This window comes from Coturnix japonica, chromosome 2, assembly GCF_001577835.2.
Source record: "Coturnix japonica isolate 7356 chromosome 2, Coturnix japonica 2.1, whole genome shotgun sequence".
Taxonomy (NCBI): domain Eukaryota; kingdom Metazoa; phylum Chordata; class Aves; order Galliformes; family Phasianidae; genus Coturnix; species Coturnix japonica.
The window spans coordinates 80,136,870-80,160,413 of NC_029517.1; the positions used below are offsets into that span (position 1 = coordinate 80,136,870).

Consider the following 23,544-nt stretch of genomic DNA (forward strand, 5'->3'; position numbering starts at 1 on the left):
GCTCCAGGATTTCCTCTCTAGCACAATATCCCTGTGACTCTTGGTACAAAAAAGAGTAGATGTGAACTCATATAAAACTGTATCTTCTAACCAGTTTACAATAAACATTCAACTGTTTTCAAAGTACATAATACAAGCCAATTCCAATTTCCTAAGAGCCAAGAACTTTATGAAAGACACATGAATACTACTCTAACCCTTGTCCCCACCAATATTCAGTTATCAATGAAACCACAAAGCCTGTCAGTATGCAACTACACAAAGGTAGTGAGACACTCAAAACATAAAGATATACGTAGCCTTGCACTGCAACCATCCCTATTTCAATCTTTGTACACCAGTACTTTTGACAGATTTAGGCCTTGTGAATTATTAGCAATAGATGCGTATTATGCTTATTATTCCTGCATAAGGACCTGAAGCATCATCTTCATCAGTACAGAAATCAGTGAGAAAAACCAAACTCTTGACACAACATAGATTGTTGAATTCTCAGGAACAGAGACTGCAAGAACTCTGAAGAGATACACTATATGATTAAAATAGTGCCTAATATTTTGTAAATTAAGCACTCGAAGACATGAGAACTTCCATGTTTAAGTCTCATAAATCACATAACGTAAATAGAAATCACTTGATCTTTCTGGTTAGACCAATTATCTATTATTCAATTAGGCAATTACTCAGACCTGTTAGGAAAAAGATGCTAACTCTTTATATTAATATACAAATAGAAAAGGCTCCAAATAAACAAACTCTGATCTAGTAGCAAACTAAGAAAAAACCTCCATTTTGAAGAATTATCTTCATTGAGGAATATAAACAAAGCACTACTCATTATCAATATGTGTCTTCAAAAGAATATAAACTTAGCACTTCTATGGCGATCTCATGCTTGGGAGTAGTAAGACTTCTTTTGGTATCTCAATGGATTTTGATCTTCTGCCATCTCTTAATTTAAAGCAAGGCATTAAAAGTACTTGAAAACAATGCCAGCATGCCCTTGCAAACTTATTCCTATAGAAATGTAGCCATGTGATGTACCAGGACTCCACAGTAACACTAACATTCAACCCCTAATAACCATCCGGTTTCCAAAACGTCACTATCAGTTCATAGCCATCATTAGCTCAATAAACTTCAAAGAATGTAGCCTAGGACAGAGCGATTTACTCAAATGGAACAGGAGGAAAGCAATTTGTGGATTTGCTGGGAGAATCAGCACTGTTTTTTCCACTTTAAAAGGGAGAAACGGCAGTAATTCAACCACTATGAGGGTTAGCTAGGAAATAAAAGGAAACAACCGCAAAACCAAAAGAACTTGAATCAGCAAGAACATTGGACAGGACATGAAAAACACTACAGTACTGCATGTTTCTGTTGGTTCAACAAAGAACACTATGACCGAATCCTGGGAGGAAGCATTTGGAGAGCCACAGCCCCAGTAAGGATCACACTACTGAAATGACCAGCTATCAGGTTATTAAATACTACTGAACAGCTTTAAAAGCCGAACTGTGAGAGACCCTCTTCCTCTACAAATGAAAGGGGAGCTCAAATACTCGAGATAAAAGGCACTGCAGTTAGCCTTGTGTTCTGGGAATAAGAAAAGATCATCAGGAAAACATCATAGCAGATACTTCTAAGTGCCACAACACGCAATCTGAAACAGTCACCTTCTGTAACAGGGGATAGAATGGACAAATGAGCACGACCAAGCTTTACTGATTTTAACATTTTCTTTTCAGTCACGTAGTTAAAAGTTCAGTCAAACAGCATTTGGAGATTCTTTTCTCAACAGGTCCTCGCAGAATACCAGCTTGGAATTTAAGTAAAACACAAGGAAAAGTAGTAAAATATGAAGCTGCCTTTTGAGATGCTCCAAACAAACGGAGCCAGCTCCTGTAGAAAATCTGAACTGGCGTTACCATGTATAAACAAAGTTCATACTTCAAGCAAGCTGGTTTTCTTAAAGTACAAGCGAGTTATGCAGCCTTGGAAAACAGCAGTGCATTCATTAACTACATCATTGGTGATGTCTGTGCAACTCAAAACACAATTCTACATTTAATAAACATTTACCTTCAAAGTAAATACTTATGCTGCAAGTTACAAGTTAGACAGAGTTGAGTCTCCCAGCTCGAAGTCTTGTTATTGGGATTTTATCAAGCAAACAGCTGTTACAAATCTACTAATGGGTTAGACAAGCACTGGAATACTTGTGAAATCAAATAGTGACTATTACAGGAATCCCATGTTTAAGACTAAATTAACATAAACACATTATATGGAAAAAAATTACCTTTTTATGCTTCATACCACGATAGTGTGACTGAAGACTTATAGAACTCATACACGGAACTTTACAGACCTATAAAGATAAATTGAAAGCACATCTTCAGTTATGCTGTGGATATTTTGTAGTTGGCAAGGCGTAAGAACTGGAAATACAAACAATTTTACAAGAAGATGCTGGAAGTCTTTTACAACTTAAACAGAGCAGTTTATATCACATCAGAAGCGTGCCACTAAAGTGAGCAGAAACAGTGTGCAAACCTGTTTAGATAATACTTCAATATACATTTAAGTACACTGGGTGGCAGGAATCTTTGAGAAGCCTATGCTTTCCCTCCTGCCTCCAATTACTGGATTCTTAGTTCTCCAAAATTCTCCAATCAATACGAGATGACCGTACAGTGATTAGAAAGGAATGGAGACAAAATAAATATAACCTAGAATAACTGGAATTCCATTCATCATTTTACCAAAGGGATCAGAAAGACAGTGTAGGAAGCCAGCTGTGCTAGGACCCACAGAACATCAGAACAATTGCAGGATATAGCTTCACAATTATTTGCTTCAGTTATTAATGATAAAAAACAATGACCAATATATGATAGAATTGCCTATCATTGTGACATTCTGTTGTATACCTTCTATGTGCCAGAAAAAAAGAACAATATGTGATACACAGAAACTTAACATGCTCTGATCCAGAGCAGCATCCTTTAAAACAGAAGAGACTTTCAGAAGGTCTATATGAATAACAAACAGAAATCTGAAAGACAGCGTTAAGGGCCACTATACTATACCTGTAAATACCCAAGAACAAACCAAATTCACTAAATCAGGAGCTCTTCCAAAGACCAGCCAAATTATCCTCCAACATTAACAGCTTCTCTCACCAGGAGAGAACACACTGCCACACTGCAGCTCAGTGAAACTTCCATGGTTTAAGTACCTTAAGCCTGTATTCTGGCACGTATTCCAAAAAGCCATTAAAGAAAGGCACTCACTTCACAATAGTATATTTTTTTCTCAGGTTCTGGTTTGGCATCTTCCGGCTTAGCATCTTCAGCAGCGGTGCTCATCCTGCAGAACAGCTTCAGGGCACACAGTTAAGACAAGAAACCCATGATAAAAAAAAAAATAACAACGTTTCTATTCACACACAACCCTTTAGCGAACAACCCTTTTTCAGTGCTTTTCTAAAGCAAGCCGCGTCTTTCACCGCCAGGACATCGCTGCAGCCTCAAGCCGGCCGTTAGGGCAGCTCCCCGATGGGTTTCACACAGAATAAAGACACCCACACACCCACACACACCCCCGCACCCCGTCCGTCCCCTCAGGGCGCTGAGGAGGCGGCGGTACCTCAGAACCGCTCCCGCCCCCGGCGCTGAGCTCACGTCCCCAGGCGGGTCGGTAACGACAGCAACCGCCGCCAGCCTTCTCGCTGGCGTCACTTCCGCTTCCGGCTGGCGGCCGCCATTTCCGTTACACGGGCGCGGTCCGTGAGGCGCGAAGCCGGGAAGGTTCAGCCAATGGGAACGCGGCCCTTTCAGGCCCCCTCAGAGGCGTGAGGAAAAGGCGACAGGCCGTGGGTTTAAATGCAAATAGTTTATTACTTATTCTTTTAAAATGTCATAACTTTACATTTTCGGGGCTGGTAATAAATGTCAAATATAATTTAAGAAATACACTCGGAAGTTCCCTCTAAAAGCAGACTGAGAAAACAGTACAAAAAACAAAACAAAACAAAAAAACAACAAAACAAACCCCAGAAAACAGAAAAGTGCACCTGTTACAATAAAAATCCAAAGTACAAAATGCACGTGTTACCGCCTGCTTTCATTAACCCGCTCCCCATACGCAGTGGGGTCTATCACAGCTGTATAGGAGGCAGCAGAGTTGATACTGGTTGGGTTACACGTTAGCAGAGGATCCTGGCTCCCAGCATTGCCATGAGGGCATCAGCTCTGTGCACCCACTGGTGTGTGCTCACACGGTGCTCAGTGGGGGCTTGGTCCTTCCACAGCTGTGCCCATAACACTGGGCTCGAGTAATACCCATCTGATGGGGTGAAGCAGTCAGGCCAAGTGTTGCTCAGTCTCTGCTCTTTTGATTTAGGCTTGTCCTCCACCGTTTGGCTTTCAGAGGAACAAGAATGGCACTTCTAATCATATATATATATATATAGATATATATAGTTAACAGCAGATTTTGATACCATACTATGTTATTTCTACGTCTCTGTAACAGTTACAGGCCTTAAGATGGCGTCACGTTAAAGCCCTCGATCGCAGTTCTGATCCCAAAACCTAAAACGGACTAATAGGAAACACTGCTCTGTACACTCTAAACAATACTTCCATACGTGTCTTTTAGAAGATTACATATTGAAAGTGCAACTGCACAGTAAAAGGATGAACACATATAGGAAAAAATGAAGGATCCAAAGAGGAGAAAGCAGGCTCCTTCATTTCTGTAAAGAGAAGGTGGGTCTGAACACAAAAGGGTTTGGCAGTATATACTTGCAGAATCAAACTCCTGGTGGTAGCTCAAGTGTTTCTTGGCAATACAGCTACCTAAATAGGGTATGGCTCCCCAGCAATGGGACTCTTTTCTGTTTTATGAGCTGTAATGACTCCAAGACTTCTGTCAGTACCTCTGTCATGTTCAGCGGGGACAGGGAAGGAAACAGGGCATTGCACTTCTGCATAACGTTGTTCTTTTGGCAAAGCTTTTCAAGTGTGCCTGAAGTAGTTAATAAAGATACAGAAGCAGAAAACTGGAAGGGTGGAGGCTGCAAAGTACCATCCTACGAGATCATAAAGGTAGAAAAGTTGGAGGGTGAAAAAAGGAGAAGTTTTTCAATAGATACAGATACCTTTAAGGAAGAAAGTGTTCTTTGGTCTTGTCAGGAACCTGTGAAGAGGTGAAGGAGTGGAGAAGAGCCCTTTCAGATGAGGAAATGTTGCTAGTCACGTAGAGGAAGAATCCTCCAGAGTATCCAACCCTGGCTGCATCAGGGAGGCTGGAACTAGATGATCATTAAGGTCCCTTCCAATCCAAGCCTTTCTATGATTCTCTGACTTTGTTGAGAGTAGAGCAAAAAAGATATACACGGTGTTGCTGCTCTCATTGCCTCAGATTATAAGTAAACACAGGAAGAACATGATGCAAAAGTTAAAAAGAAGAAAGAAAAGAGGTTCAGAAGTGACAGTAATGGGATAAGGAAGGGAGAGACCAAGGTGTGACCTAGAAAGAGGCAGAACAGTGGTGACACACCTGTGACACTCTCCTGTGTAAAATGGAGAGTTCTAGACCAGAACCTCATCTGATTTTTTTAACATAATCTTTTAGTTAATTGACTGAAATTACTGAGATTAGCGATGCAGCTGATGCTCTGTACATTGCCTTCTGCCACGTTGTTTGTATTTTCCTCACACTTGGGCACTGGAAAACCATAATTCTACCCATACAATTGTGAAAAAGGAAGTTCTGAATGTTGTATTGAATTTTGAGATTCCAATTCAGGCTGCACAGCCAGAGCACCGGGTGACCGTTCAGTCAGAATGGTGGCATCTATGAACATAAGCTAACGGTAGCCTTCGTCTGTGAGTCTTGTTCAGCTAAATGAGAGCCTTGTAGCTAAACCCTGAGCATGGCCACCTGCAGGACCTCTAATCTTGCTGCACGTGTTACAGAAGTCTGCTTCAGTTACAACATGAGATTTCATAGAGGATTTGACAAGACTTAAGAGAGGAAGAAAATGTGGGGCAAAAAACTTATTTTCTAGTGAGTAAACAGAGGGAAAAGATAAGAAACAAAGGCCAAAAGCTCTACACATCTATCACTGAGCTGGGGTCTTAGTTACATGACACTCCAATGAAAGAAAATGAGTAAGGGTCTATTTTGTGACTACCTGAGGCATTATATGTATTTATAGATAGAAGAAATTATATATTTTTATTATTTCAATTAAAATATTCTTTTTTTTTTCTTTTTTCTTTTTGAGATAAATTAATGGCTTTTATGAAATAACTACCCTGGGTGAGGTTGTTCTACTTAAGTTTCAATATGGCTTCCACAGAACGAGTTAAGCAGGGCTTCCAGGCAGCAGAAGCTGATTCTATCCCACAGCCCATTCCTTGCCTCAAGCTGGATGCTTTCCACCTAAGTTCTTTAAGCACTGGGAATTTCCAGGGGAATTGCACATGCCCCGTCAATGTTAATACTATATCAAGGATCGTAACAATGAGTTTTTCTGAACTGGCTGACACACAAATGTCAGACCTTCCTAAGCCATCCAGAGGAGACTGAGACTCAGTTCAAAGGACTTCAAGAATATATTGGTGTCTTCTAATCAAGGGCAATGAAAACATTAACACATTGTAATCAAGCACTAGGAAGTCAGTCTGTCCTACAAAGAATTTTGGTATAGCTGTTTGCTCTTCTGTTTCACTAGTTAAATCTATAGACTGTGGACCAACTGAAACCAGGCCATGCCATTGCACACATTGCTCTGTCTTCAGATTCTCAAAGTTCTATTTTGGTATCCAAAGAGTCCGGATTAAATATAAATTATTGATAGTGTTACCTACAGTGAAGGTCTGCTCAGTTTGAGCCACTGGTCTTTACTGCATCCCGGCAAACCTTAGAATAACCACTCTACGGTACATGCTTACCTTTAGCTCAAATCAGTCTGGTTTTTAGGTAAAAACAGGGGCTTTAATTGGACCAGCATTTGCAAGGTTCTGTGCAGCTGTCCACTAACAGCTAAATCAGGCCAAATTCACAGTGAAGGTAACAGCTTTAGCACTGATGATAATCTCTGGCGTCTGTGGGATAAGTGACATCTCAGAGGCAGATACACTTTCAAACAAACTACAAAACACACACACACAAATCCAAGAAAACAAACCACCAAACCTCTGAATACCAGAATTAAGAAGTTTGTTCTGACTCTGAAGAATTGACAGCTGAGGAAGTTTGAATGCTATTGTCAGTCAGGTCTTAGAAAGCATCATGTCCACACTGGAAAAAGAAATGCATTTCTTTCAGCCTGAATACTCCGTGTTTGTAGCACGCAAGCATTTCACCAGGCATTTCTTCTATGAGAGAAATTAAAACACATCTTAGGGCTGTGCTTAGAGGATATAAATACTAAGGATAAAAGGCAAACATCACTGACTGGAAGCATCTTAAACTCTTCTAAGCGGTAGTTTTTAAAATAGTACCAATAATACCAAAACAGCGACCAATACAAAGTAACGATTTAAAGCAACTGCCCCATCTTCTTCCTCTGTCATGGGATCATTAATGCCTGGGTACAAAAAGGTTTTACAACATTAAATCACTGGTAATTTAACAGGGTACAATGCAAATTCAGATTTTGGTCCAGAGGGGATAAAGGACAGATACCTGCTCTTTAAAAACAGATATGGAGAGATTGGTTTTCAGCATTAATTTGCCCAAATAGTGCAATATACAAAGTTCTTACACAAAACTGACCTTTTAATTTATTTTTTTTTCCTATCAATAGTGCCCAGCAGTTATCTAAAAGTATAAGTTGCCCATCTCTTAATAAGTGCATTTCATATGAGACTGTTGCACGTGATAACATTTTCCAGAACAGAGTCCACTGATAACACTTTTTTTTAATGTGGATAGTAGTGTTTTATGGTCACACTGCACTAATCCAAATGACAAAAGAACGTGTAAGGTAGTGCTAAACCAGGCAGGCCTGGGTAGTCTCATTTGGAGGAGTATCACAGTGAGTCCAAGAGTGGAGTTAAACAGATTTCTGGCAGTCATGCCATCATGTCCTCCACTTGCTCCACATCGCCCTATCTCTACAATACCCCATTTCTGCTCTTGTTTTTGTAGATAGTGAATCAGTGGGGCAGACTTTGTGCAGCTCTGCTGATTTCTCACAGTTTCACTCGAAAACCAAGATCAATTTGCCTGATTGGGCTTAGCTTTACGCAAGATGAATGATGTACTAGATTATGGAGTCAATTCCACCATTACGGTTTCATCTCTGAATGCGGTCTGATGTTGCATTGTACCCACTGGTGAAAGTGTTAAGGCAAGGATATCAAGACTGTCTCAAGTAAGAGACAGAATGTAGTCAGCAGGGAACTGATATATCTCAGATACAAGAAAAGATAAATATAAAAACATGAGATGTTCTCTTGGCTTGAGTTAAGTCAGCTGAACTATGGCAGAATTAACTTGAGCTGCAGAAAGACATTATTGCCCTTCTTATCCACTCTTGCCTTTTTGTGGGGAATGCGTCCTTATGCAGGACAAACATCAGAAGTTTCATTTCTGTGTAAAGTGCAGCATTTCAGATCAAACCATTGTTCATAAGCTGAACCGACATGCGGGGAATGCATGTATTTACTTCTGCCAACTCTAATGTGCAGGCAGTAACTTCTACCAGAGCTGGAGAAGAGCGGCCTCCCAGATACCACTCCCTGTGCAAAACTATTGTCCTACCTGAAAACTGCACTTCAACCACTTATAGCATTAGGGAGAAGTTTATGCCACTTTGCTGGCATATGTACAGCCATGCCCACAGTGGCTAGAAGGAATGAAGACATCAGAATTATTTATAATATTTTGAAAAAGAAAACATTCACTCTAGGGTTTCTTTACAAAAAGCACGTGTATATATCTAGTTGTTTGTGGGTTGTTTTTTTTTTAATGGTATAGGTTTGCTATAGTTGAAGATGATATAAAATTGAAATAGTGCAATTGTAAAACAAAATTAGTGCAGGAGTCAAACTACAACAACCAAAACTGAAGTTGTAGATTGTTCTTTAAAGTGGAAATACGTGACTATCCAGCTTCAAAAGAAAGCATATGGATCTGTTTTCAAAAGCACAGAAATGCACCAAAGTGCTTTTGAAAGTCATAAATCCAGTTGTCTCTCAGTGAGATTAAGATTTTCTTTAGGAGATGAAATGAAGATGCTCTTTAAAAACCATGTTTCTAATCTTAGTGTGGGATCGGAGTTCCTCTGTCAGGTGACAGTGACTAACAGGCTGCTGTCAGTCGAAGAGATACCATCACATCTAAAAGTGCATTTCTTTTCTTCATGTTACAAGTAAGAGCAAGGAAGATAACTGGTGAAATATATCCTTCTAGTGTACATTTAAAAGCCTTTTGTAACTCATTTAAAGAAGTGGATAACATCCTATTGTTCAGTCTTTCAATCAAACATAAAAGGTGAATGGCTTTAAAATGGAAAATATGCACTAAAGCATTATTATTGTCTAGAAAACACCAGGGGAAAAACTTAGTTTGAAGTGCAATGATTTGTAATGCATTTTGTGAATGTTATGTGTTTTAAATTAATGCTGTCCTTTTAAATCAAGAATACTCTGTGTGTTTGGGAAGCCCTTGCCTGTTGTCAGTAACTCAGCGTAGAGATAAAGGAACAGCTGATACTTACTGGAGTGGTTAAAAAGAAAAATGAGTTAACTCCAAAGGTAAACTCCTGGCCACACTGAACACCATAAACATTTTGTCTTTTCACAGAGGCATCACATTAGCTTGAGAAAAAAAGAGCAAAGGCAAAAACCAGAAATAGCTACACCTTGTTACAGAACTGCAGACATGAGAGGAAAAAGGGTGAAGCCACATTAGCAGGTACAGCTGTGCAATAAATACTGATTATTTTTCTGTATCTGAGGTTTTGTCTTTCTTTTTTTCCACAGATCACTAAGAGAATGGCTGTGTTTAAAGGGCACGTATGAGAGTGAGTGTGCGTCTATGTCTGTTTTGTTCCACACACAGACATACACGCGCACACACACTCAACATCTTCCCACTGTTTTTTAATTGTAATAACTCATTTAACCCAGCTGGAAGTGAAGCTACAATTACTTCTTCCTTTCGACATTATAAATAATCCCAATGCTATAAAATCTACTGTAAGAATGTACATTCAGTGGCTTTATGAGGCACAGGACCTGCTATTGTATTTTCAGGAAAGCTCATGTGTGCTCTGTTCTGTCCACTGTTAGACAACGGTGGGGAATCCAGGGGCTCACGCTTGATTGCTTGAACCAAGCAAGGGCTCTTAAATTCACACGGCATTTTAAACACCTCATTATTTTGCTCCTTGTCCCCTGGAGCAGGGCTGTAGAACTGGTTGTAGCCCTCGGTGTGCGGCAGGTCAGGCAGGCTTTCCAAGCAGGCAGAGGAGTTCTGGGGGCAAAACGGGGCCACCTCTCTGTTACGCAAACCCTTGCAAGATCTGTTCAGATTGAGGTTGCTGGGATGATTTGCTACAATGCACTGCCAATTATGTGGCGTATAAAGGCAGTGCCTTGGCTTCTGGCAAGGTGAAGCTTGCTGACAGAGGTCCGGTTCTGCTTTCAGGTGCACCCTATTGGGATAGCTGAACAACTGCTTCCTCATGGTGCCATTCTCATCCAGCCAGGCTCGGTTTTGTGGCATCAGGTAATTATCAGCAATGTTCTCAGAATCAGAATCATATTCTGTTTTAATAGGCATATCCAAGGGAAACGCTGCATCATAGAGAGACTCCGAGGATATTAGCGATCTCTGCAGTTTCAGGTGGTCTGCAGTATAGTTCTCCATGGCACGCTGTTGTAAGCCTGAGTAAGACTGACAGTTTTCTGCACTACCCCAGTGAGAAGGACAAGTTGATGCTAAATTTAAGAAACTCTGGTCTCTGTTGTAGAATGATCCAGCTCTTCTGCTTGAACACGCATTCATTCGCTGATTTATAGAACAAGAGCCTGAGTTTCTGAAAGTCCAGCTACTGTTTGTGGTGCAGTTGTTTTGAATGCCTAAAACTGGCGTGTTAGAAGTGAGTGATTCCTCCTGCACAAAACACTCACCATTTGTATGAGGCTCAAACTTCACTTTTACATTATCTTGCTCATTCTTAACTGCTGTCCAGTTGAGATGCTTCAGTTGGCCCAGGGTTTCAAGGGCGCTGTTGTAGGAAAGTCCCTCCAGGTTTCCCTTCAAACCAGCAAAAGTGTTGGGTAGCTTCAGTTGTTCATCTTCTTCCCTTTCAGTAACAGTAGGAAAAAAGAAAACAACATTCAAGAAGAGGTTTCTAAATGGACCTTTTCTGTGATACAAATGGAGTACTTTGATATATATTACAAGCATTCTTTTTTTCCTTAATTTAGAACCTCATACTCATAGAAACTTTGTAGATAGAAAAAAGGTATCTAGTCAACATTCTTGTGCAAAATAAATAAATAAAGTGTAGAGATAGATAGGGTGCAAATAGCACATTAGATGAGATGTATTTTGTTAGCAAGGAGTTATTAAAATACCTAAGAACTTTCTCACCAAAGCAATTTGAGTATGAAACATGCCTGAGCATTTTCATACTCAATGCAGAAGTTTTTTTTAAGTCCAAATCTCCAGGATCAGAATTTGCTGGAATTTGCAAATGTGCTGTTTTGTTATCATGCAGTCTGTGCTATGAACCTGCACCCTCCTTGTCAGAATGAGAAGTGAACATCGCAATAGGGAGCTGGGCATGAAAAACTGGAGAGATTTTCAGAAGACTTTTTTTCTTGACCCGCTATCAGAAACTTTTTCCTTGGGTAGGGACTTAATACGCAAGTATAGGAATTTCCAGTAGGGGGAGTTCATGCCATTATAAAGTGAGAACTTCCCCACAGTAACGAACATACAGCCAAGAACAGAGAATATTTTCTTTCGTTTTCTTTTTAAGTACTCCAGGATGCAAGTTCACTGCAGCATTACCTCTTGGGAAACGGTCTAATTGGGAACATAGATTGGACAACATGCAAATAGTAATAAATGTTTACATCACCAAATAAAGAATTTTACAGTGAAAATGTGAAATTTCTCAAAAGAATATATGTTTTCAGGATAGCATGCATTTTAACAACAATAAAACCAACAGGTGGAAGCTATTGCACAATAGCAGGAGGACAGAATTGAGTATCATCTGTGAGGCCAACTCTAGTAACGCTTCAGCTTGTGGGAACTATTAAACAAAAAAAGGTGGATTTAAATGGCTCGGAGTGTAAAAATGTAACTAAATAAGCACCAAAGAGTGTGCTTCATTGCACAGAAAACAATATAAAATGGAGACGAGTACAAGGAACTCATAATCTGCTTTTTAGAAGTTCATTACTTTGCATGGCAAGATGACATTTGTGCTATCCCGATAAAAGTAAAGAGGTGAGAGGTCTTCTGCTATTCAAAAGATCTTGGCAGGTATACTGCCTGCAAGGGGTATCTATTCTAGAGGTTCACAGACTTTTTTTTTTCACTTATTTTTCCACCTGCAATGCATCTGAAAGGAAAAGTGTAGAGATATTGGTCATGTTTTCCTCAGGACCAAGTGGTGGCTATGTACATCTCCTGTCCCTGCTCTTCCCTTAGACAGGTGTGAACTGGGGCTGTCCCATGCAGGAAGGAGGAAAAGGAGGAGGAAAGGAGAATGGAGAATTCCTCTCTGAATGCACATCTGTTGGGTATAGTTTCCACTCCAAGGCTGAGCCTACAGCCAGCCAGCTATGTATATGATCTGCAAACATGCAATGAATACGAACATTCCTGTTTCGATTATACTGAACATCCACAACTAAAAACATAAGCTCAGCTGTCATCCACAAAGACAAAAAAAAAAACAAAAACCAAACAAAAACCGAAACACCAAAAAAGAAAAAAAAAAAAAAAAAGGTAGCTTAACATTACCAAATACTAGGAAAAGCCAGGGCACCACATCAACAAAGAGTTTCAGCTGTAATGTAAAACCGACACCCAAAATACATTTTTGTGCAAGAAAGCCAAAACATATTAAAAATGAAGCAGTCTGAGATACTTTTAAAATATGTATGTACACTCAACTTCAGAAGAAAGAAGACTGAAGAATGCAAACATACTGTTTAGGATTATAACAGCCTTTTCATATGGTCTGGGACATAAACGGATTTTTTCTTGTTAAATAAACTAAGTCCTTTCTTAGAATGCTACATGCATTTTAAAGATCTCAGACATTAGGAATAAGGTCATTTTTCTAAAATATGGATTTTTTTAGTATTGGAAAATATACTTACTTCAGCATTTGCTGTTGGGCAACAACATATTCTGAACAACCACTTCGATACAGAAGTTGAGCGTTAGCTTGAACCCAGACCCAGTGATCTTCATTTGTTTGTACTTTGACTAGAGAAATGCCATTTTCTCCATTATTCTTCGCTATGCAATTTAAAAGAAAGTATATTTTAATCCAAGCAGTTCTTAATATTTTTTTCTCTTAGCTTTAAACAACTATTTTTATTTTTTACTGGTCAATGGTAACAGGTTTGTTTGCTGCCTTGGAATCATCAGCAGAGGAAAGTACATGCTAAAGTATGTCACAAAACTAGGAAAACTACATGAAGAATGAAATTTGAGAAGTCCAAGGTGGAGACTAGGAACACTTAAGCTGTAATTAAAGATATTTCAGTATTATTATTTCATTACCATTTTCCCCTTTTCAATAGCATTCCTATATCGATGATAAAATATTAATGAAAAATGGGGCTATAACAATAAAGTTACAGGCTTCCTTCCATAGGTACAGCTGAAGGCTGAGTACAATTCTACAGAAGTTGCCCTTTGGAGAAGATTGACCACTAGAATTCTATCCATCGCAAAAATCTGAAACGCAGCATAGATTCTCATAGTATTGCCACACCCAAGCACTGGAAAAGCATGAGTCAAAGTCACAAGCAAATCACGAGTTTACAAGACAATATGTTTTAATTTTCCTTCTATTTTCTGATCTCTTGGGGAAGCTAGCATCAATAATATATTTTCTAGTTTTCTTCACGCAGGAGTAGATATGATTGTTATAAAGAAAAGAGAAAGGAAAAAAAAGATAGCAAGGGGACCAAAACCTGGAAAGCCTAACAGGTGAAAAGGCAAGATTCTTTCTCCACAGGCTGTATATAAACTAAAAGTACTTAGCATATATACCTTTGAACTGGTTTTCAGTAATCTGTAATACATTAGCAAAAGCTGCACCTTCGTGATGACTATTTCTTCCATATAATTCTGCTGCTTCACACAGACTTGAATTACCTTTGGAACTGGAGCTGTAAGGGTCAGAAAATGGGAAAATTCCTTATCAGTGAATGACAACAAAGCAAAATTACAAACTCTGAAATATATGATTTTCAAGCTGTAGACTATTCTCAAAGATTGATGCTTTGAATATATAATAGCCAACACTAAATAATCATCCATGTTTCATCACGCGGTTGCTCAAACTGGAGTATGACTGGAATTCTGCATCCAGTTAAAAGGAATATTTATGAGTATTCTGCTCATGTCTTACTGTATCTGGAATAGTAAGTTCCAGCTTGAACAGAGACAAATGTCATGTACATTCTGCTCTGCCTGTTGTTCAAGGTACTTAACTCACCAGCAATACACTTAAAGATTACCATGACTTCAATCTGCAGCAATCATGATTTTAATGGATTTCTTCCAATCTTTAGTCCAAAATATGAATCAGAGTTTATAAATACTATAACAATCCTTTCCAAACCTTTTCCTTCATTAAGACCATCAGACTAGAAATAGCTATCTACATTTTCCTACCATCCTTGGACAGCATGCTTTAAACCTAAACTAAATGCAACACTGCAGTGTTTGTTGTTTGCTTTTTAGAATAAATTTCCAAAGATTAGGAAGGAGAATCCAGATAAATTATGCATATTTACTTCCTGAGAAAGAGTAGGTAGAGAGTTATTTAGCATCACATGTACATTTAACAAACTGGAAGCTCACGGTATGTTTTACTAAATGCTATACAATTAATTTTGAAGATACTTTGTATTCACTGCTGCATCATCAGCTTTGTGTTTTGCTTTCACAAGTAGGCTTTTCATCTTCATCTCTGTCACAGAAGGGAGAAGAAGTGGTACCACTATGCAGAATAAGGACAGCTGAGGTGGTAATACTGCTCCTGATGAGGACTTCTTCCTTTGTCCAAAAAGAAACTTGAGTTTGCCTTGAAACTGCATTGTCTGTTATATAAAAACACAACAGAATTATCTTAAGCATTTCATGTACAAACATTTTTAAAATGCTAATAAGAGCTATGCCACCTTTTGATTAAGTAACAGCAAAACCAGTTTTGAAACAGGGAGAAAATATATATATTATTTTCATAAAGTTTAAACTGTGCAATTTTAGAGGCATGGTGAGTCAATTTTACTCTATAGAGTAAAATGAGACATTTGAGCCTGTTGTTCTTTTCATCTCCAGTGTACTTAAAGCAGAAGTTCTGCATTACATTCTGTTCTCCAAGAGTGGCAGCTTTTGATGGTGCAAACAGCTATTTCCTGCATGCCTGGATCTCTATTTTTTCCAGGCACTGTTCAGACCCATAATCTTCCTGCAAATGAGCATCTGAGACAGAGGTTTCATTTTTCTATCGCTCAGTATTCCTCGTTTTCTTTGCACATCTCTCTTTGTTAGAAGAAAAAACAGGATTGGTCTTTACTAAGCAAAAGTGGTTTCTAGAAATAAGCCACTCTTAGCAAGAGTATTAAATGTGCAAAAGACTTTTTGTTGGTTTTATTATTAAAACACCCTTTGGAAAAGTGAAAAAGGAATCGGTTTTATTCCTGTTCCTTTAAGTAACACTTCATGAATAAAAGCTAACAGCTGAAACTTAGTTTTGCCACCCTTGTGCTACGGCCAGTACAAACAGTGGACAGATATTGTCCAAGAGAGCTTAAAACATAAACATTTATCAGCTCTTTCAATTTGAAATATTACAGCCTTTTCTTCCATCATGTATTAATAAATGTCTTCAGTTGTTTCTTGTTTGAGTACAATTAAGAAGTACATTATATCCATGGCTGCAAGCTATCTATGAATGTTCCAGTATTTTTCATATGGAGTAATTTAAATCTAGTGCATCGTGACTACTGTGGTCTAAGTAAAATTATACTTACAAGGAAGCCAGAAGTGCTGTCCAACAAGCAGCGAACTCGACAGATGAAACAACGAGTTAAGAAGGAAGAATAATCTGTTGTTGTGCTGTCATTCTCTTGTGCTTTAAACAATTTACTGAGAATATATTCTTCTCCTGTCAACAACAATATATATCAGATCACACTAGGAAAGAATGTAGATGTTCTGTACCTAGTTGAAAAGGAAATTGCTGAACACTGTTTTATAGAGGGATGGATATTTAAATGCATCGTGTATAGGCATATCAGGAGATGCTCTACTGAAAGAAAAAAAGGATTTTACAAAGGGATTCAGGTGAGTCTCTTCAGAAACTTTGCTTTACTTCCTGAATTCTTGTGGGCTGTAATGGTGCAGAGTAGGGTAACAGATGTTACAGACTTTAATACCACAGATTGGAGATTGTACATTAGAAAAAGGAACAAAATCAGGAAAAAAAATGCTAATGCTAGAAAAACAAAAACAAAAATAAAACAAATGAACAGTGGCTGATTAGCTAATGTTCAGCTGTTGCCTTCTTGATTTTTAATGAAGCACTTGCCATTTTTGGACTACAGGTGCACAGCTTTTGAAACATTTATTTCCCAAAAGACACACACAAGTATTTGTACAGAAGAACAAACTCAGGAATTAAGATCCTCCACTGCATATACTCAGGACAAAAAAAAAAAAAAAAAAAAGGATTCAAATGTTTCTAACTTTTATAGTTTGAAATACTCGTGCACATTGTTCCATTTGTTTTCTTCGCACTGCATATAAAATATTGCAAAGTTCTTGTGATCTTTAAGTTTCCTGCAAAATACGTTCTATCCAACTTTGAAATTCTGTGAAGGTTCACGACTCTGTTCCTAAAGAGAGACATCATAAAAGTTGCTGAAGGATTTCTTCCACTCATCTGAAAAACTATTCCCTTATCAACTGGTGAAATGCATTCATTTCACTGGGATCCATTCAGAAGGCTAACAATTTCAACCCCATTTTTTCTAGCTGTGATTTATGGTTTACAAATCATGTTGGAGAAACCCTGAGCATACATGTCCACTTCTCATTCTAGGCAAATACAGCCTCAGAGCAAAAAACATATTGCCAAACCTACTTGTTCTTCTAAAGACTCTGATTAATATAACTTTACATGGGAAAACCAATGGCAAGGAGTCATTGTGGTACTGCACAGAACAATTCTGCACGTTGTTTATCTTTTCTTGTTATTGAGAGAAATACTCATGTCATATTAGTAGGAAGAAAAGGGTGGTAGGATGAACACTGATGTTTTTTGTTCTTTCTGGATAAGAATATTCATAAGTGCATTAGTCAGAGAAAAATAAGGGAAACATCAACTTTCTAGCTTCAACAATACACAGTAGCATGAAAAATCCAGAATCAGGGAGAAACATCATTCTGGGGATATTAATACTGTAAATGGCCACTAAGCAGCTTTGCAGTGAAGAATCTAACTTGACAAGTAACAGGGGATAGGTGGAGGGCAGTTCTAATTGTACAGATATGTGTAAATTTCCAATTAGCGTTATATAGTTCTACCTGTTTCTGTCTGTAGTTGCTGTCCAGACATCTGAGGTGGATTCATGGCCCAGTGCAGTTGTCTACAGAAATCCTGGCGATCGTCAACGTGAATGTAATCATATATGTTTTGGTGCATTACATCAGTCTGAAACAATTACAACAAACAACATTTAATCTGCGGGTTTAATGGGGCAGACTCTTGTATTTAGATTCATAGAATACTTGGGGTCAGAAGGGACCTTAAACACCACCTAATTCCAACTCCCCTGCTATGGGCAGTGGCAACTTCTACTAGACCAGGTTGCTTAAAGTCCCATCCAACCTAGACTCAAACACTTCCAGGTAAGGGACATCCACAGCTTCTCTGAACTTCATCATCACCTTCACAGTAACGAATTTGGGTTGATAACATCCAAAAAATGATGACTGACGTAGCAAATTTTGAAAGCAAAACTCACTGAGGAAAATTACTTCAGAGGCCCCTGTTTTTCACATCTGCTTTTTGACTTAATATCCTCATAAGATTATTTTTAATTGCGTATTGCAAATATGAATCATAAAAGTCCAACTGGCAGCCAACTAGTAGTGTCCCCCAGGGATAAATGCTGGGTCCAGCAATGTTTAATTTCTTGACAAATGGGTGATGGGATAGAGCACAGCCTCAAAAGGTCTATTAAGGGTACCAATCAGGGAGAGCTGGACAGACCTTGACAGGCTGTAAAAATGGGCTGGCAGGAACATCAGGAAGTTCAACAAAGGCAAAATCCTCTCTAATTTTGGGTTCTCCGGGAAAAGAAACTGAAGCTCGATAAAAGTGAAACAAAAATTTGCAGTAAGGGTGTTAAAGGGTAAAGTGAAAAAGAATTGCAGTAAGGGTAGAACAGAGGGGCTGTAGGATCTCAAAACTTGACTAGATGAGTCCTGGAGCAACCCGATCCAATTGGACCAGCTCTGAGCAGGAGGTTGGGGCAGACAAACTATGGAGGGCCTTTCCAGCTGCATGATTATATTTACTCTGTGCAAGCAACCAGTCTAGAATTCGCAGCACCTTATACAAAATGATGGATTTGATTTTACTAGTAAATCCTGTTTCTGTCAACAAAAGATTTACAGAAGGAAATTGCCTTCTATGACATTACAAAGAATTCACCTTTAACTCTCCAATCAAACAAAAATGTCTAAAATGGCACGTTAAAATACTAATACTATACATCTAATCAGCAGTAGAACAATAGGGCAAAACAACAGTGTTCTACATTTTAGAAAGCCAGTTAGCAGGAATGACTGCAGGAAAGTCATTAGAAAGACTGTAATAATAAGCATCCTAAATATTTGCTAATGTAGTTACCTGATGAAACCCTAGGTAGTCCACAATGGTTGATGATGCATAAAATATCATTCCATCTGCACTCACCACCAATGCAAAACCGTTCAGTGACTAAAGAAAGGAAAATAATGATCATCAGAAAATAAAGAGAAAAATGGGTGTAATAATTAACATTCTACTTTAGTCTCCTTTTGATTTTAAACATGAACAAACACAAATATACAGTCTTTGTGACTGTAAAACTAGAGAATATTACAATTTAAGTGCAGAAGAAAAATAATAGCTTAAATGTTTTTAATTTTTTTGTATGTCTGTTTCATTTGGTTTCAGGGTTTTTGGTTGTTTTGGGGGTGTTTCGGTTTATTTTGCAATTCAGAGTAAAATTTCTGGGATCTAGATGGTGGAAACATTTTCATTTTCATAGGTTCATGTATGTTTTGCCCGAAAAGCATGGCCAGATGAGGCTGTGCCAAAATCTACCCAATCCTAGCATCCTGACTCCAGTAGCAATAGTGCAATTGCATCCTAGAACAGTCTTTCCACAACCCACAATTCAAGTGCTTCCCTTGTCTTCAGTAACTTTTGAAATAACCTTTGAATATTCCCTTCACAGCCCTAACTATTTTAATAAATCTTGATGACTTTGTTCAACTGCGTTCTGAAGCCATATGAACTTTTTTAATGCCCCTACGCTGTTGCAACAGAGGTCCACAGCTCAGTTTAAGGCAGAAAAACTTGAAAGTGAAGAATTATCTATCGCATTTTGTTTCACTGAGCCTGCTAGTTTCTGCTGCTGTCTTACACCCTCTAGATGTCTCACAGGAAGGGGCAGTGAAAAATGATTTCCCCTTTACCTTTTCAATATGGGATAGATATGAAAAAAATTAGTCTGTAAAGAAGTCGGACAACAGGACATTCAAACAGAATCAGATGTTGGACTTCTGAGATTATAAACCTACCAAATATTACCTTTCAAATGTCAAACCAAAAGAGCAAATAAATACAGCGTATGCCTTATCTTTTTATAAGTCTGATAATATGACAAAGTTCTAATCCAGTGTCTTGTACCAAAAGTGCTACTGATTGCCTAATAAGATACTTACTGATCATACCGCTATTCTTAACACAATGAATGCTAGGTAAATGTTTGGTTCCTTACAAACCTCTGCTCAAAGATTTCCCTAAAACGAAATAATAAATAATGGAACATGCTTTTTTACAAAAGTTAGGGGGGCTAATTGCAATTTAACTACAATATTACATCACAGTACTATTAGCTATTTTGAATTTGAAATTTACATTAATTCACATGATTAAGAGTTTAATAACATCTGTCAAATACTTCTCTTTGGTTTTGATTTGTTTTATTTAAAACATTCCATTCCATGATGATTTGCATTTATATGCATTGGAATATACAGATAATGTAATAATTTCCAACAAGAAAATTAAACACATGTGTTCTTGTAGTTATGGCTTAAAGATTTGATGTGCGTTTTGAAGTATCGTTATTTTCTTGAGCTTTTCTAAAAACACAAACACAGAAAAACTGCAAAAAAATGAAATCATTATTAAAATCAGGCAACAAATATCTCATTAACAGAGAACAATATTTAGTCTGGAAAAATGCTAAATGAATTAATTCGGTGATGTAAGGAAAGCAAAATGAAAAAACTGCAGTTAAAAGTAAGAATTAATGAAATACATGACATGAACATTAACAATCATCATGCTGCCCGAGGTCTGACTAATTTTGCCTCTTCTCCCTTGACAAAGATTCTCTGACATATCTTCATTCAAGCAGGTTCACATTCCAAGGCAGATGAGATGATCCTGTCCTGTGATGGTTTTCAGGTCTTTTGAGATTGCAGTTCAAACGGCTGCTCATGAAGTACTGCTCTGTTTTCATTATCCTTACTTGAGTTTTCCCTCAATTTACTGTGATGTGTATCTTAATCCCAAGCTAATCCTGAAGCCTGAAGCACAATGGGAGCAAATTTTCAACTGCTCAGTTACTAGATACACTGACATGTTTTTTGAGAGTTTGGTTCTCTTTTGAGTTCCTAAATAAGGACCAGATTTCCAAGACTGCTTAAAGCCTGTTCCCACTGTGACAATGGTGGGCAGGATTTCAAGAGTTCAGCATACAATAGGCTGACCTCCTCAGAAGATTTGACCCCAACCATAAATGTGGAGCACCTTTGGAAACTTGGCCCACTGGAGCCACATGTGGCCAGGAGCTCTGGGCCTTGAAAAAGCTGTGAAATGGTGACTGGAAAAAGCTAGCGGTGAGGCTGCGATGGCTTACCTACATTTGGAAAAAGCAGTAACAGCATCTCTTTTGATCAAATGGATGTCAAGTATTAGTCAGCTGTAAGAACAGCCAAGGGCAAATCGTGCTCATCTCCAGGGCTGCTCCATCAATCTAGCTCCCTTTCAGAATAAGCAATATCTTTGGCTAAGTAGAATCACAAGTTATCCGTGTCTACTCTTCAACCACAAGCTCTTGCTGAGTTGGTGCTATTTTCTGCTTTTTAAAAAAATATATCCAAATTCATCCCAGGACCTCACCAAAAAGAAGACAGTACACCAAGATTTCTATATATTCACATCTGTGCCTTTCAGTGTACCGAGAGAAGCCTCCAAAGACGGTATCTGTCATACCCATTTCCAATATCAAGTGGAAACAAGAAAGCATTTTTGGCATTTTCTCTTTGGACTCATCTTCACAGCAATGAAACCATCAGTGATGTGATGTTAGGAATTTTATTACATTTTGAACATCTGGCAGGCTTTTTAATTTGGGCAGACTAAAAATTTCCATAAAGATAACCATAGGACAATTAAGGGACCTCCTTTGTGCAGATGCCTATTACCATGCGCTTTCCAGAAGACCTCCAGTTTAGCCTGCACAGCTAGAAATTAAGAACACATAGAACGTATGCATAACTTACGTACCCTAAGAGACTTGCTTTAAAATGTAAAACTTGTTTCCCTCCAGTGGAATGTGGGCAGCTTATTCTTTTCACAAGTTTTTCTTTCATTAAGCCAGAATTAGGCTGGACCAGGTTTGTAAATATGGTAATGGGAAATGGGATCGTGTATTTCTAAGGGTTCAGAACAGTGGAGTGGGAACTGCATCTGGAGAGGTATTAAGGAAGGGTGGGAAGGAGTAAAAGGAAAGTAGTGGAAGAAAAGTTCAAGGAGGCACGTATCAAGGTTAAGTCAGAAATGAGTATGGATTTGAGGAGGGATGTAAATTAAGAAAGTTATAGATTTTCCCCTCGTTGTTTTCGTTTTGCTTCTCAAAATGCTTATGTCTTTTTCTGAGTTAATATCTCTCAACTACACATCTCCTGGGTTCTGGTTTAAATGGACACAGACATCAGATGCTCTGCCTTGCAGGCAGGAAAAGCATAACCCACTCTGGTGCAACAACAACTTTTATGAAGCCACATGAAGCTATTGAGGATTAACACAAATTCCATGTGTCTAAACCTCATTTTAGCTGGGAAACCTGCTGCTTCAACCACACAAACACACACACACACACAGAAAAAAAGCTGGACATGGAGTAGAACTTCACATCCAGTGAGTTAACCACAACTCCAAATGTTTTCTTAGTATTACCTTGAAGTGCTGTTCAGTGTGAAATCTGGCATCTGTAGCACAGACAGACCAGAACAGAATGAGAATCGGGCTGAGATTTATACTTTTCTTACCTATTGGCTGTAGCTGTGAAAAAGGAGAAGGGCATTTGCTAATGCAGGTCTACCCAGACATAGGTCATAATGATTGCAAATTAGTAGGAAAATACCTGTTCCAGTCTCTCAAAGAAATCGCTTAGGTGTACAGAAGTTCATATTCAAGCCCTTTATAGGAACACCACATGGAGATTTTGCATTATTCTGGACAGAATGCTAATGGTTTGTTGAACTGACTACAAGACATAAATGGCTTCAAACCAGGATAATGAACAGAAACTATTCATAGCTTTTTGGGTGTAAGTTATCGGGTTTTATAAGTAGCAACACAATGAAATGTACAGCTCTGTTCTTGATTTTAAACATTCTCAGTTTCTGAAGTTCTGGGCGTTGGCAATAGCTTTTCCTCATTCCTACTGCATGGGAGACTGCGCTGTGTTAAAAACACAGCAGATATGTACCTGAATTATCAGTAACCCAGAAGGAGAAAAGGGATGGAAAGAGAACTAGCCTCACACTGCAGCTCACTCTGACTAACATGCAATGACCTGGCCAGGCAGCCAGAAGTCTGCCTACTGATGTGCTCCTTAGTGCTCTGTGAAGAGCATCTGCCTGCCCAAAACACAGATGGGACAGTGCAGAGAAGTCAAGAGCAGATCTCCCCACCTTGGTTTATTCCTTTGAGCATAAGTAATGTAAAATCTAGAG

The 23,544-nt window shown here is 38.5% G+C and overlaps 2 protein-coding genes across 6 annotated transcripts in view; both read right to left on the minus strand.

Moving 5' to 3' along the window:
* LOC107309928 overlaps positions 1–3,770 on the minus strand; it is a 29,411-nt gene extending 25,641 nt beyond the window's left edge. Inside the window, exons 1-3 of the mRNA XM_015855114.2 lie at positions 3,652–3,770; positions 3,297–3,383; positions 2,303–2,371 (exon numbers count right to left, since the gene is read on the minus strand). Coding sequence (XP_015710600.1) covers positions 2,303–2,371; positions 3,297–3,371 — 144 coding nt within the window. The 5' untranslated portion in view covers positions 3,372–3,383; positions 3,652–3,770. The remainder of the gene's footprint in view (positions 1–2,302; positions 2,372–3,296; positions 3,384–3,651) is intronic.
* Positions 3,771–6,259: 2,489 nt separating this feature from the next.
* The window catches only part of AHRR (aryl-hydrocarbon receptor repressor), an 82,230-nt gene continuing 64,945 nt past the window's right edge, over positions 6,260–23,544 (minus strand). For all 5 annotated transcript variants that reach the window (XM_015855106.2, XM_015855105.2, XM_015855104.2 and 2 more), the window contains 7 exons: positions 19,154–19,243; positions 17,824–17,950; positions 16,269–16,402; positions 15,136–15,332; positions 14,278–14,396; positions 13,374–13,515; positions 6,260–11,335 (listed from right to left, as the gene is read on the minus strand). In XM_015855106.2, the coding sequence (XP_015710592.1) occupies positions 10,219–11,335; positions 13,374–13,515; positions 14,278–14,396; positions 15,136–15,332; positions 16,269–16,402; positions 17,824–17,950; positions 19,154–19,243 (1,926 nt within the window). In that variant the 3' untranslated portion in view covers positions 6,260–10,218. The remainder of the gene's footprint in view (positions 11,336–13,373; positions 13,516–14,277; positions 14,397–15,135; positions 15,333–16,268; positions 16,403–17,823; positions 17,951–19,153; positions 19,244–23,544) is intronic.